The sequence below is a fragment of the Sciurus vulgaris genome (assembly GCF_902686455.1).
Source record: "Sciurus vulgaris genome assembly, chromosome: 6".
NCBI lineage: Eukaryota > Metazoa > Chordata > Mammalia > Rodentia > Sciuridae > Sciurus > Sciurus vulgaris.
In genome coordinates, this window is record NC_136466.1 from 836,609 (window position 1) to 852,494 (window position 15,886).

A 15,886-nucleotide genomic window follows, 5' to 3' on the forward strand; every position below is an offset into this window, starting at 1 on the left:
AGGGTGGGGGATGGATAGATAGTAGAATGAAACAGACAGTATTACCCTATGTGTATGTATGACTACATGAATGGTGTGAATCTACATTGTGTGCAACCATAGAAATGAAAAGTTGTACCTCATTTGTGTACAATGAATCAAAATACAGTATGTAAAAATAAAAAAAATTTAATAAAAAAAATGAAATCCTGTGCACCTGTCCTTCAAAAGATGAATGGATCAAGAACATTTGGTATGTGTATGTGTGTATACATTCATACACACACACACACATATATATCTATATACACATATAAACATCTATACACTTACAATGGAGTATTACTTGGCTTTAAGAAGAATGGAATTCTTATTAAAGGTTTCTATAAAAGTAATCACATTTCTAACATTCACTATTGAGTCAGTGAGCTTATTGTTACTATAAGAAATACCTGAGATAGCTTATAAAGGAAAAAGCTTTATTTTGGTTCTTCTGTTGAAGGACACCTAGATGCATGAGATGCAACTAGATTTCATGTATGGAGTTGGGAGAATATCATGCTAAATGAAATAAGCCAAAGCCAAAAAAACCAAAGGCTAAATGTTTTCTCTGATATGTGGATGCTAACGCACACTAGGGAAAAATAGTCACGTTAGATTAGGTAGAGAGGAGTGAAGCAAGGGGAAGGGATATGGGGGCAGGAAGGCCGTAGAGTGAGACAGACGCCATCATCTCATGTACACACACAACTGCATGACTGATGCGATCCTACAATATGTGTCCAATCAGAAAAATGAGGAATTGTACTCCATCTCGTATGACTTATCAAAACGCATGAACGCATTCTACTGTCATGTATAACTAATTAGAACAAATTTAGAAATTAAAAAAATTTAAAAGACACTTAAAAGAAGTTAGAACCTGATGTGATAAAAAAGAATATTTTCAAAGACACACCTTTAGGGAGTACAGCTGGGATACTGGTTAAGATGACAGTATGAACACACAGTCTCTCCAAGGGATAAAGGGACAGACAACAGCACAAGAATGTGCAAACTGGGGTGCAGGTGGGCTGGGCAGGCCAAGGAGGGGACTGCAGGCCAGTTACAGGGTCAGGCTGAAAACCAGGCCAGCTGCTGAAAAGGACTGGAGCCCAGAACCTGAGGGCAGGGGTGGGGTCAGGGAGGGCCCAGGCTGGGGTGGACCTGGAGAGCACAGGAGACTGGGGCCCAGAACCTGAGGGCAGGGGTGGGGGCTGGGGCCCGGGGCCCTCTGAGGGCTGGAAGGGACCTGGAGAGCACAGGAGATCTCGTCCCACCTGGCAGTCACCATGAGACATTCTGTGGGCCCAATAAGAGTCCTGGGTCTACCACTCCCAGACACAGCCACCTGGCCACCCAGGTGGCCTCTTGGATAGGAAGAAGAAAGCAAGAGTGGAGCAGCCCTAGAGGGCTGGTGCTCCAGGCTGAAGGCATGGACCTCAGTCGTTGGGTCCCAGTGGTAGCCAAGCCCGGTAGCTCTGTCCACACAGGGATCCTGGGACAGGGAATGCTTCCGATGGGAAGACAAAGGAAAAGGTAAATAGGTGAAATCAGACAATCAAAAAAGTGAAAAGCGAAACAGGCGACTGAACTGCCGACGATGGAACCTGGGCTATGATTGGTAGGAACCGTCTGCAAGACAAGAGCTCCTCGGAAGTGAAGTGCAGAGCCAGGAGTGGCAGCACACCTGTCATCCCAGAGACCAGGAGGCTAGGCAGCAGGGCTCCACGTTGCAGGCCAGACCCCGCGTCTTAGTCAGCCTGTTCGCCACTGACTGAAGGACCTGACCGGCACGACTGCAGAGGAGGAAGAGTTCATTTGAGGCCCAGGGTTTCGGAGGTCACAGGCCACAGGAGGCCAGCTCCCTTTCTCAGGGCTGGAGGTGAGGCAGGACATCGTGGGAAGAGCTTGGCAGAGGGGAGCAGCTCAGCGGGGACCAGGAAGCAGGGCGAGGCTCCACTCAGATACAAAGCCAGGCCCCAGGGCCCTCCTCCTCCAGCCTCACCGCCACCTCAGCAGCCACTCGGCTCGTCCCAGCAGGGGTCAGTTCACCTACGGGCTCAGACCCTCACCACCCGATCATCTCTCCTTGGAACCTTCTTGCACTGTCTCACGTGAGCTTTTGGGGGACACTCAGCCGCTGAGTGAGGGACGACCATGAAACACATTTGAACACATGCATGAGAACACATTCCACCACACACCACAGCATGGGCCATCACAGGAAGGCACACAGACCTCACTGCCCACCGGCGACCCGAGTCAGAACAGCCACACACTCACCAGCGGATGCTGGCCTCACTGCGCCTGCGGCCCGAGAACCAGGACGCAGGGGACCCCTACACAAGGCCCAGGACGCTCGCCTCGCTGCCCCTCTGACCGGGTAGGACACAGGTGACCTCAGGAAGCCTGCTCAGAGCACAGCTTTCCGCACACGTCGCTCTGAGGGCGCCCTGCAGGAGGCGCCCAGCGGACACTCAGCCCGCCGCAGGGCACTCCACCCCCACGGGTGCGGCAGAGGAGTCCGGGCTCACGCACCTGTCAGCCACGTCCAGGTCCGACTCCATCTTCTGCAGGCCCTGCATGACGCTCTCCAGCTGCTCACCCTGGTGGTGAAGGGCCTTGGCAGCATCTTCCAAGCGCCTCTGGGAACTCGCCATCAGTCCCGTCAGCTCCTGCCCCCTGGTGGAGGGGGAGGGCGTCGCCTCTGCAGCAGCACCTGGCTGGGCCAGCAGCAGCTCCCTCCAGAAGTGCTCGATGACGCTGAAGACCGCGTCGCGGCTGGGCTGCAGGGAGCTGAACCAGTGCTTGCGACGGCTCTTCTCCAGGACAGTGATGGCACTGAAGATGAGGTGGGACGCCTCCTTCCTGATGGCGACCACGCTGGAGAGGGGCACGCCCACGAGAGCTGCTCCAGCCCGCTCTGTGGTGAACTGCAGTGAGCGCGGCCTCAAGGACAGTTTCCCAGGGACCCACCGCTTCTCAAGATCCAGGTAGTAGGAGCAGCGCCAGGAGTAGAGGCAAACATCGCCACTCATCTGTCCTGGTCTGCCGGCCACACAAGGCCACACGGCTGCTCTGGGGGAGAAAAGACAGATGCAGGGGGCAGGTGAGACTGAAAACAGACCCATCGCCCTTAGACCAGGGACCCGAGGAAATGAGTGGGAGGCTCGGCCTTGAAGGCAGCAACAGGGTGAAGCCACAGGGCCAGCCAAGGAGGCCAAGGCAGGGTGGAGGGTTGAGAGGAGAGCCAGACCCGCAGGCCCACCCCTGTGACCATCCCCAACCTGAGACCCTCTGCCCCACACAACTGGGCAAGCCCTGAGAAGGACAACCATGGAGGCCATGCCCCAGGGCCGGGCCTCATTCCTGGGTCAGACAGGTGGCTTGTCCTTAGACCCTGTCCACAGACATGCTTTGTGCAGACACCTCTCCACAGCACAGTTGTGTGAGATCCCGCTCGGGGTCCCCTGTGGTGCTGCAGAGCAGGTCCAGGGTGCTCTGCTGCTAAGCCACATTCACCCCTTTCCACCTTGAGAGAAGGTCTTGTGAAGAGCCCAGGCTGGCCTCAAACTTGATCCTCCTGCCTCGGCCTTCCAAGAAGCTGGGATTACAGGCGTGCCAGAGTGAACAAAGCCACAGACAGACATTCCACTCTTGGGCTCTAATGTCACAGCGCTCTACATAACTACGGAGACATGTGCACGTGTGCACGTACAACACACAACGCTATGCAGCCACGGCAGTAAGGGTGCACTACCTGTGTTGTCATGAATACACTTACACTCATCAAGGCACACTGACGTGTCATGGATGACGGTTTGAATCAAGCCTTCTAAACCACGTAGTCCTGCTCTCTCAGTGCACAGACACGGAATATATGTGCATAAAGGATGAGAACTTGTACAAGGTTCCACCATGAGTTCACAGCCCTGCCTTGGCAGGAGCCAGGCCCAGTGAGCCGAGTGAAGTACTCTTCCAAGTAGATAGTGGTCAATTTCAATGTGGTATTGCTTTTACCTCTCACTCTCCCTGTCTCAATATCTGTCTGTGTTTCTCTCTCTCTCTTACTGTGCCTACATCTCTGTCTCTCCCTCCATCTCTGGATGTCTCTCTCACTGTGTATCTTTGCCTATTTTACTGTTTCTGTGTATCTCACTGTCCCTCTGTGTCTCTTTGTGTGTGTCTGTCTCTGTCTCTCTCTCTCTCTCTGTGTCTCTGCCTCTCTCACACACAATTTTATTATGACATGACTTCACTTATACTAGCAGGAGAACAAATTGCTAGCATGATACTAAATATGAAGATATGTGGACTCTCCACAGAACAGCTGAGGGCCACAGGGATGCTCCTCAGTCAATCAACAGGTCTGCAAGCTCCTGATACCCAGATGTTGTGCTGGGCAGCACATACACACGAGGCAACACTGGCACAGAACCTGCCTTGTGAGGTGCACCGTCCATGGGAATTTCACTGATTCTGTTACACTCTAGAGAACCAGAATCTTCAGGATAACTACTGCACTAGACATTGTGTCAAGCCATACAAAGAGGACAAAACATAGAAGTAAAACCCATGTCGAAGTGAGACTTTAGGACAGACTCCAGTTCCCTGGTGGGTCCACATGGGTGGTTTGGCCCACGGGGCTGGGTTGCACCCCGGCCTGACTTAAACGCTCCACAGGAAGTAAAGCAGAACTCTCGCACTATGAAGGTGCTGTTTCCTCGTGACCAGCTATACAGAGATCTGCAAAGCTGTGGCCCAGTGAGCCTACAGAACCTGCTGAGGAGCAGGTCTGTGTCTGCACAAACCCCAGGCCAGGGAGAACCCAGACGACAGCTCACTGGCTGTGGTGTACATCCAGGTGGAGGAGAAGCAGAGGCAGATCCACCATGGCTGGAGGCAGGCACCCTGCACTCAGCTCTGCCACAGAAAGAAACCAGGGTGGCAAAGCAAAGGCTGCCTCTGAGGAGTGACCGAGGGAGCACTCTGGAAGTCAGCCGGGGGTGAGAGAAGCCCTCAACAGCAGGGGAGTCAGGCAGACAGCATAGGGACAGGAGCAAAGCCTTCAGCAGCACCAACTCCAGTCCCGGGAAGAGGTGGGAGAGCAGTAGCACGGCAGCTCTGCAGAGCCCCACGGCCCGGGGCCTGGCTGAGGTCCCAGCAACGGCTCCGCCCCAAAGGAGGAACCCACATTGGCCCTCCCCAATCCCAAAAGCCGAGCTGCTACAACAGCCACTGCCAGATGCCATCCTGCCTGAAGGGCTGGCAGCCAGTCTGCTGCCACCAAAGGCCTTGGGCCTGTGTGTGCCCTGCAGTCCCAGGAGAGAGGCGACAAGTGCTGTGTCTCCCAGCCTCGCAGCCTCCCCTGGTGGAACGAGGGAGGGGCTCCTGCACAGCTGGTATGGCAGCACACACCTGTGATCCCAGAGACTCGGGAGGCCGAGGCAGAAGGACTGCAGTAGAAGCCAGTCTCAGCAACTGAGCAAGGTCCTGGCTGACTCAGCGAGACCCTGTCTAAAAATAAAAAATGAAGAGGGCGGGGATGTAGCTCAGTGGTAGTGCACCCTGGGTTCAAATCTCAGTCCCAGACAAAAACAAGACCCAACTATATACGAAACTCACTTCACTGGTACAGACACACAGACTGAGTGAAATGCTGTGAAGAGACAGACCTCGCAAGCGGAAAACAAAGTGAGCAAAATAGCCATATTAATATCAGATGAAGCAGATCGAAATAAACAATCACACCAAGAGACAAGTCAGGCTCAGTGGTGCACATCTGTGATCCCAACAGCTTGGGAGTCTGAGGCAGAAGGATTCTGAGTTCAAAGCCAGGCTCATCAACTTAGCAAGGCCCTAAGCAATTTAGCAAGATCCTGTCTCAAAATAAAACACATAAAAAATGGCTTGGGATGTGGCTCAGTGGCTGAGTGCCCCTGGATTCAATCCCTGGTACCAAAAAAAAGGCGGGGGGATCTACAGGTACATGGAAAATGAACATGCTCCGAAAAGAACAGCAAGTAACTGAAGAAATCAAAAGGTAAAATTTTTACTTTGTTTTCTGTTTCTTCCTTTTGTGTGTGTATGTGTGTGTGTGTGTGTGTGTGTATGTCTTCCTGAGAGACATATTGGGGATTGAACCCAGAATCACTATAAAAAATTTTCTTCAAACAAAAATGAAAACACAACATATCAAAATCTGTTGGGCATGGTGAAGCTGTGCTAACATGGAAGTTCACAGCAGTAAATGCATGATCGAAAACAGATTCCAAACAGTTGGATGCAGTGGCAGGACAGTCAGATGGGGCAACTTGGCAAAATTATCTCTGTTTTGGGGCGCAACTTAAGAACAGACCCATCACCACTGAGAAGTCCAAATTTGAGAGTCTTTATTAAGCCGGTCGGCTGACTGTCTCACACAGTGCCCCAAAAATGGCTATTGGGAGAACAGCCCTGATCACAGGGTTGCAGGGGTTCTTATACCAAAAATCACATCAATCATAAGTGTCAGTTGCTATGATTTGAAATTACAAACTAACATCATGAGATCATCAACAGAGGGGGAAGTGGGTAAAAGTGACCCTTACCTAGGTACAAACTAAAGAATGGTTACTCCACATCAATGTTCATAGCTGCTCAATTCACAATAGCCAGACTGTGGAACCAACCTAGATGCCCTTCAATTGATGAGTGGATAAAGAAACTGTGGTATATATATACTATGGAATATTACTCAGCCATAAAGAATGATAAAATTATGACATTTGCAGGCAAATGGATGAAATTGGAGAATATCATGCTAAGTGAGATAAGCCAATCTCAAAAAGCCAAAGGACGAATGATATCGCTAATAAGTGGAGGTTGACGCATAATGGGGGGGAGGGAAGGGTTAGAGTTAGGGTTAGGGAGGGGGGCAAGTATGGAGGAAGGAACTACTGTATAGAGGGTAAAGAGGGGTGGGAGGGGTGGGGGGAAGGGAAAAAAATAACAGAATGAATCAAACAACATTGCTGTATGTAAATTTATGATTACACAAATGGTATGCCTTTACGCCATGTACAAACAGAGAAACAACATGTATCCCATTTGTTTACAATAAAAAAAAAAAAAAAAAAAAAAAAAAAAAAAAAGAATGGTTACTAACATCCACACAATCACCGTTCACATGGTACACTGTTTAGGAGCAACAGGAATCATTTCTTTACAAAGGAATTGTCATTCTGTATTGTTAAACATGCCACACTAAGTGACTGATGATGGGGACAGAGGCAGGGTGTTCCCGTGGGAGAAGCTTATTTCCTACATAACATGGAGTCTCAGAGCAGAATGGAGTCTGTTCAGTCATTTCCCTTAGAGTCTGGCCTAGAACATTCTCATGGAGCCAGATCTGTCAGCCATCACAATCTCAAGCAGTCACACCTGGCACAGGGGCACACGCCTGCCATCCAGGGACTCAGCAGGCTGAGGCAGGAGGTCAATCCAGGCAACGTGACAAGAATCTCAAAATAAAATAAAGGGTTGAGAACATAGCTCTGTGGTAGAGCACTCCTGGTTTCTATCCCCAGTGCCACCAAAAAAGATAAACAAATTTAAAAAATAAAAAGGGATGGGGATGTAGCTCAGTTGGTACAGGGTCACTGGGTTCAATACCCAGGTCTGCAAACAAACCAAAACAAAAAAAATGAAAGAAAAATTTCAAATAGCCTAACAACACACTCAAAGACTTAGCAAAGAACAAACCATATCCTCTGTATTACTCAGGGTTCTCTAGAGGAATAGAATCAACAGGAAGTATTATTATAAAAAGGGGATTTATTAGGTTGGCTTACATGACCAAAAGCTGGATAGTCCACAATGGCCATCTGCAGTTGAGAGCTGGAAGAACCAGCAGCTGCACAGTCCAAGAGGCAGAAATCGGATTCTTTCCAGAACAAGAAAGATCAACAGGGCTACCCTAGTCCAAGACCAAGACTTCTGGAAACTCCCTGGAGAATCCCTGGCAGAGTCCACTTAGGAAGAGTAAAGAAACAAGAGTCCGATATCCTCAGATGATTGAAGCAGCAATCAAGGACCCGTTCAACAAACAAATTGATGTGTCAGGAGGGCGATGTATACCCTATGTCCCCAGTGAAAGCATGAAAGCCCCGCATTGGGCATTCTCCCAGACTTGATCCTGTGTGTCTCTTCATCTGGACATACTGACTTACACTCTTTATAAACAATTGTAAAAAAAAAAAAAAAAGAACCTGCTCAAGAAGAGCCGAGCTTGCATCTGCATCTGCTTCCTTGTCCTTCCAGCTTTTATTCCATGCTATTGGGCGGTGCTGCCCTCGCTTAGGGAGGGGCTCCACTTCAGTTCACTATCCCACATGCCAATCATTCCTAGACACACCCTCAAGGACACACCCAGAGGCCTCTTAATCATCCACATCTCTTAATCCAATCAAGTTGACAATTCAAATTAACTATTACACCCACCAAAATTAGAAGAAAAGAAATAACAAAGATCAGAACTTCAGAGAAGAAATACATAAAATCAAAACTAAAAATCAAAGGATCAGTTTTTTAAAAAGATAAACAAAACTGACAAAACTTTTAGCCAGAAACTAAAACCAAGAGAAGACCCAAATAATTAAAATCAGAGATGAAAAAGTAGACATTACAAAAGATACAGCAGAAATACAAATTAGCAAGACTGTCTCAAAAACTGACACCTATACAGAAACATAAAGGATGATAAGAAACCACTATGAACAATTAGGCTAACATATTGAAAAATCTAGATGAAATAGACACATTCATGAATACATACAACCTACCAAGACTGAATCAAGAATAAAAGAAAATCTGGGCTGGGGATATAGCTTAGTGGTAGAGCACTTGCCTAGTATGCATGAGGTCCTGGGTACAATTCCCAGTACCACCAAAAAAAAAGAAAAAAGAAAAAAGAAAAACAATGTAACAGAAAATCTAAACAGACCAATGAGTAATAAGATAGAGATACTAATTAAGTCTCTGTTAATAGAAATTCTAGGACCTGATGACTTTCTATCTGCAGTCTACAAAACCTTTACAGAACTAATTCTGCTCAGGTGTAGTGGCTCATCCCTATAATCCCAGTGACTTGGAAGGCTGAGGCAGGAGGATCACAATTTTGAGGCCATCCTCAGCAATTTAGCAAAGCCCTAAGCAGCTTACTGAGACCCTGTCTCAAAATGTAGCTCAGTGGCAAAGTGTTTCTCAGTTTAATCTTCAGTATAAACAAAGAGAAAGAACTAATTTCAATCTCTTTTTTTTGGCACTGGGGATTTAACCAAGAGACACTCAACCTCTGAGCCATAGTCCCAGCCCTTTTTGTTTTTTAAAGTTGAGACAGGGTTTCACTAAGTTGCTTAGGGCCTCACTAAGTTGCTAAGGCTGACCTTGAATTTGTGATACGCCTGCCTCAGCCTCCCGAGTCACTAGTATTACAGGTGTGCGCTACCCCACCTGGCTCCAATTTTTCTTAAACTATTCCAAAAGTTGAAAAAGAGGAAAACTCTGCTAAATTTTTTTTTTTTTTTTTTTTTATGGAGCCAGCATTACCCAGTTACCAAGACCAGGCAAAGATACAATTTTAAAAAACTAGACTAATATTCCAGATGAACATGGATACAAAAATTCTCAACAAAATACTAGTAACCCAAATCCATCAACACATGAAAAAGACCATATACCGTGACGAAGTGGGATTCATCCCAGAGAATCAAAGATGGTTTAACACTTACAGATTGATGAACGTGATACGGCACACCAACAAAATGAAGCACAAAAACCACATGATCACTTAAAAACATGAAGAAAAGGCATTCAGAAAGATTCAATGTCCCTTCATCATAAAATCTCTCAACAAATCAGGTACAGAAGGAACATATCTCAAACTACTAAAGGCTATACATGAAAAATTCACAGCCAATATTATACCGACGAGGAAAACTCAAAATGTCTCCTCTGAGATCTGGAATGAGGCAAGAACGCCACTATCGCTCTATACTCACTGTCATGCTGGAGGCTCAGCAAAGGCCATCAGGGAAGAGGAAACAAGGCACTCAAACTGGAAGGAAGGAAGTAAAATTACGTCTGCAGGTAACTTGATTTAGTACAGAAAACCCTAGGTCTGCCAGACACAGTGGTGCACAAGGCAAGAGGATCACAAGTTTGAGGCCAGCCTCAGCAATTCAGCAAGGCTCTAAGCAACTCAGTAAGATCCTTTCTCAAAATAAAAGATAAAAAGGACTAGAGATGTGGATCAGTGGTAAAGTACCCCTGGGCTCAACGCCTAATACCAAGAACAAAAGGAAGGGAGGAAAGGAGGAAGGAAGAAAACCCTAAGTTTCTGGGTTTAGTCTGTCATGTGTTGGGCACTGGGTTCAATCTCCAAACAAAACTCTAACTGCCCTATCAAAAAGCTGTTAGAACTGATTAAAAAATTCAGTAAAGTTTCAAGATACAAAATCCACATACAAAATTCAGTAACATTTTACACTCTGATAACAAGATTGAAAAAGAAATCATGAGAGCAATCTCGTTCATAAACTTACAAATCAAATACTTGGGGATGACTGTAACAAAGGAAGTAGAAGATCTCTACAATGAAAATTATCAGACACTGTGAGAAATAGAAAGTTCAGTGGTCCATTTTCAGAATGATAGTCGGTCTTAAAAGTAAAATTGGGCTGAAAGAAAGACAGCCAGAAGGGAAACAGCAGAATGCAAAGTTACACAATAGCGCCACAGCCTATGGACATGGCGGATCCAAAGTCCACACACCTGAATAGCCTCTTGCCAAACAGGAGGTGGGGGAAGGGGTCAGTCTAACCAACAGAGATAGAAATCTGTGTTAAGAAACAGGCATTTAGGGCCAGGCAAAGGTGGTGCACGCCTATAACACCACAACTCGGGAGGCTAAGGCAGAAGAATCACAAGTTCAAAGCCAGCCTCAGCAACTTAGTGAGGCCCCCAGCAACTTGGCAAGACCCCATCTCAAAATAAAAAATAAAAGGGGTTGGGGATATGGCTCGGTGGTTAAGTGCCGCTGGGTTAAATACCCAGTACCCCCCCCCCCCAAATAGTAACTTAGGTAAAGAAGTAAGAGCCATGTACACATTGGAATGCACGTACCCCAAGAAGGCTTTCCCGTGATAGGAACACAAAGCGGGTGGGAACAACCAAAGGTACACGTCTTTAAATAACACAAGGGGAGGCAGTGAAACCCAGGTGACACGGGAAGACTACTCAGCCAGTGAGGGACGGGGAGGGACCAGGGATAAAACGCTGGCTGCACCCAGTCTGTGGCCTACTTGCCAGATTCTTGTGGGGGCATGTCCTTCTGAGAAGAAAAGCTTGCCTCACTGAGCTACCTCTGAGCACATGTCTGATTCCTCACAGCACCCAATATTTCTAACAGATACTGACGGAAGAAATCAGAGGACACGCCCAAAGGGAAGCTATTCTATGTCCATGGGTTGGAAGGACTCATATTGTTAAAATGCTTATTGTACCCAAGAGACCTATAATTTCAATGTAGTCGCCATAAAAATGCCAAAGGTATTCTTCACAGAAATAGAAAAACAATCCTAAAATTCATATGGAGCCACAGAAGACCCAGAATAGCCAAAATGGTTCTGAGCAAAATAAACTACAAAGCTAGAGGCATCACAATACCTGACTTCAAAACCTATCACTACAAGGATGGGATGTAGCTCAATGGTAGAGTGCTTGCCTAGCATGAGGCAAAGCCCTGGGTTCAATCCCCAGTACTGAAAAAGCAAACAAGTCACACTAGAAAGCCACAGTGCCGAGAACATGGCATGACAGTGGGACACACTCCTCTGAACAGACTGGAGGGGGCAGAAGCACTACCCGTGTATGTGAAGCCACACGGCTCTCCACAAACGCTTGCAGAGGTGCCTCGCTGCCCCTCCTATGCAGCCAGTCTGCTGCCCGCGGGGAGGAGAGCCACCTGGCCGCTCTTCCCACTGCCCTAACGCTCTCCCGCTCCCCTTCACACGGGGCTGCAGAGCCCTGCACGGACTTCATGCACTGGGACGTGGCTCGGCACCTCTTGGCTGTCTGACTGGGGCTCTGGAGCACGAGAGCCATGTTCTATTCTGGTCCCGGTTCAGTGGCTTCCTTGTGGCCACTCCTGGTTTGCCATGTTTGTGCAGCTGGGATTCAGGCACTGCTAAGGTCCACCCTGTTGAGTGGCCACCTCCTGTGCTTGGAGTCCCACTGACAGCAGTCTCAGTCAAGCCGAACACCCCAGAGTGCCACAGCAGCTGGCCGCTCAGGGGCCGGAGGAGCCTGTCACTGGGTCCTGGACCCTCGCCACACCAGAACTGCCGCCTGGCCTTCGTTTCACCACCTGGTCAGAGGTGGCCTCAGACAACATGCAGCCACAGAAACAAGCAGACGTGGAAATGAAGAGGCGCACAGGAGGAAAGTAAACTGCTTCAAGTGTGCGCAACGGACACAAAACTGAGGTGCCAGGCTAGCTAACTGACAATCCAACGATTCTGTTGTTCAATAAATTCAACTTCTCTGGTAAAACAGTTCATGGATACATCCTAACCCTTCTCTTAGCCAAATTTCCCAGATACGCATCTCCCTGAGTTCACTGTCGGTTATTCACGCAAAGAACACAGCTCTACCAGTTACTAATTCCTGAAATCAGCTGCTGTACTAGATTTTGTCATCATGAAAAAATAAAATATGTCTTAAAAGTGACACAGTTGTCAGGGTTGAAGGAACCTTGGAGACAACCCCAGGTCACAGAGGATCTGGTCTTATGGGATCCTGAGCTAGGCCTCCTAAGAACCTGTCCTCAGCCAAAGGGAACCTCCTCATTAAAAATAAACAAGATGCCTTGCACTCTCCCGCTGGAGAGTCAGGAAGTCAACAACCTGATGTCACTGGAAAATTGAGGGGAATGTTCTCAGCTGTGGAAGACATCTTTTCTTTCTCCATAGACAGTGAGCCTTGAATCTGAGTGGAGAAGTGCCCCCAGCAGTACCCCCCACCCCGCCGCCCCAGCACACGCCAGGGTCACACCAAAGTTCTCCAACAGGACAAGCCTTTCCAATGTGATGACGTCTCCCAACACACGGATAAATCACAGTGAATCTTGGGCAACAGGTCCCTGAGCTGGAAACATACACTGGATCCCTGCACTGTGGTGACTCAAGAGACAAGGAGCACCCAGACCCAGTGGCACATGCCTGTAATCTCAGCAACTCAGGAGGCTAAGGCAAAAGGATCTCAAGTTCAAGATCAGCCTCAGCGACTTAGTGAGACCCTATCTTAAAATAAAAAATGCTGGAGATGTAGCTCAGTGGTGACGCACCGGTGTTCAACCCCCCGTTAAAAGGGGGAAGGGGCAGGAGCTGGAACATTTAGTGCTACAAACAACCTGCATATACCCCAGGAAGTACAGTGACCATATGGCAGGCAAAGGTCGTGAGCAGGACCCTCCACAGGTCAGTGGCATCACTTCTCAAGCTTGGAGGTTGAGCCACTTGAACTCAGTCCTGTCCTCAGAGTCTAAGAAGAGTCTCAAAGGGAAGTGCCCCATGCTGGGGTGCCAAGCCCCAGAAGACAGCCTTGCCCTGTTCTTTCAGCTGAAAGGGGTTCCTCACTACTTGGTCACACCCAGACGTTGGGCAGGGGATCAGGGCTCGCTCAATGGTTCAATGCCTGGGTCCACGCAGGGAACACTGGGTTCTTCCTACTACACTCACAACACAAATCACTCTGATGTCACACTCAGGGTGGATTTTTCCCACACACCATCCAGCTATCAGTTCTGAAGTGCATGGTTCTCTAAGCCAGCTCAATTCTGACATTGTCTGTTGAGACAGGATCAGATCCCTCAGGCTGAGGGCTCAGTTCCCAAGGTGGTCCCCACTTCATGTCAATTGCCAGCCCAGGCTGCCTTAACCTGTGGTCTGACTCAACAGCTGTGATTCAGGGTTCTAGGCCAGGTACATTGGCACATCTGTGATCCCAGCAGCTTGGGAGGCTGAGGCAGGAGGATCGCAAGTTCAAAGCCAGCCTCAGCAATCACGAGGAGCTAAGTAACTCATTGCGACCCTGTCTCTAAATAAAATACAAAATAGGGCTCCCCTTTTTTGTGGTTCAGTGGTCGAGTGCCCCTGAGTTCAATCTGCGGTATGCCCCTCCCCTCAAAACCAGGATTCTGTGACCCTCTCCCTGGGTTTGATTAATTTGCTCAAGTGGTCACAGAACTGTAGGAAACACAGTTTATTATTATATTTTGAACTATATTACAAAGGATGCAGATGAAGAGATACACATAGTAAAGTATGGAGAAGAGGCCTCGTGCCCTCCCTGGGCACCACCTCCGTAAGCTCCCCACATTTAGCTACTAGGAAGCTCTCGGAATCCTGTGCTTTGGGATTTTCATGGAGGTTTCATTCCATGGACTTCACAGATGAAATCACTGGCCACTGGTGATCAAAACAACCTTCAGCTCCTCTCCCTTTCCTGGAGGGTAGGGATGGGGCTGAAATTCCCAGCTCTGAATCTGCCTTGGTCTTTCAGTGACCACCCCATCCTGAGGTTAGCTGGGGCTGTGGTCAGCAGTGGACTCAGCAGCCAAAAAGACATTTATCACTTCAGAGAGTCCCAGTTTCTTAGGAGTTGACTCCAGGAAACAGGACAAAAATCAAAAATATATCTCATACTGCTAAACACATCATGGAAAGCGAATTTCTATGAACAATTCCTGACCACAGTGGCTATTTCTGAGCATACGGTACTGGGAGGTACTGTATGAGCATGAAGTTAAATCATGCACAAACTCCCCCAAAGAACTGCCTCACCTGGCATCCGAGAAAGCTTGCTGTGGTTCCCACTGCAGCTCCTTCGGCCTTACCACAGACTTTATGACTTTGGAAAAGTCACCTCACCTACTGGACCTCTGTTTACTCTCTGGTAAAATAACTAAAAGACTGCAGAACAACATGAGCTGTAAGAGACTTTAAAATTCAGAGAAAAGGACAGAAAGACAAAAGATGAGGAAGCACTTGTCCTTATGTCCTTATGACATTACAGATAATAAATATGAGAGAAGTTTTCAAGTTTGAAATTCCAAGAAAGAAGCAAAGGAAGAAACATGTGGCTACAACTTTTCCTACCACAGATTTCCAGGGCACCGTTCCCAGAAAACCAAAGTAAATGGACACTAAGTGGAAGGAGAGTGAGAAAAACATTCCCAGCATGCTCCGGAAGTCCTCAAGGCCTTCCTGCTCCCCTCCAGCCCCTGGCACACAGTCACCCGTGCAGACCCTCAAGCAGGGCCTGCTCTCCTCCAAGGCGGGCCTTCCACTTGAGCCCTCCATTCCGACCCACTCATCTCCCCTGCACCAGGGGCTGCAGACCACGTGGCAATGCTTGGGTTTCACAGGCACGGGCTGTCACAGCCACTCACTGCCACACAGTGCCAACAGGAGACAACACATCAAAACAAGGCTCACAGGCGTCCCAGCGAGACTCCCTCACACACTGCGGCAGCCAGCCACACCCTGCAGTCTGCAGTCTGCGAGTCCCTTTCCCAGGTCACCTGAGTTTACAAACATGCTCTAACTTAACACATACACGGATGGGTGCTGTGGCACAGTCCTACAATCCCAGTGACTCAGAAGGTTGAGACAGGAGGATTTCAAGTTCAAGGCCAGCCCGGGTAACTCAGCAAGACCCTGCTGGGGAGGTAGCTCAGTAGCAGAGTGCCCTTGAGTTTCGCCCCCCGTATGAGAGGGGGAACCACACAAACAGCTCGCCCTCAGATGCCGTGGTCCCACCCCAA

The 15,886-nt window shown here is 48.4% G+C and overlaps 1 protein-coding gene across 2 annotated transcripts in view; it reads right to left on the reverse strand.

Annotated features, from left to right (window-relative positions):
- SNAP47 (synaptosome associated protein 47) overlaps positions 1-15,886 on the reverse strand; it is a 143,761-nt gene that overhangs the window by 116,548 nt on the left and 11,327 nt on the right. For both annotated transcript variants that reach the window (XM_079143665.1, XM_079143664.1), the window contains exon 2: positions 2,560-3,099. In XM_079143665.1, the coding sequence (XP_078999791.1) occupies positions 2,560-3,059 (500 nt within the window). In that variant the 5' untranslated portion in view covers positions 3,060-3,099. The remainder of the gene's footprint in view (positions 1-2,559; positions 3,100-15,886) is intronic.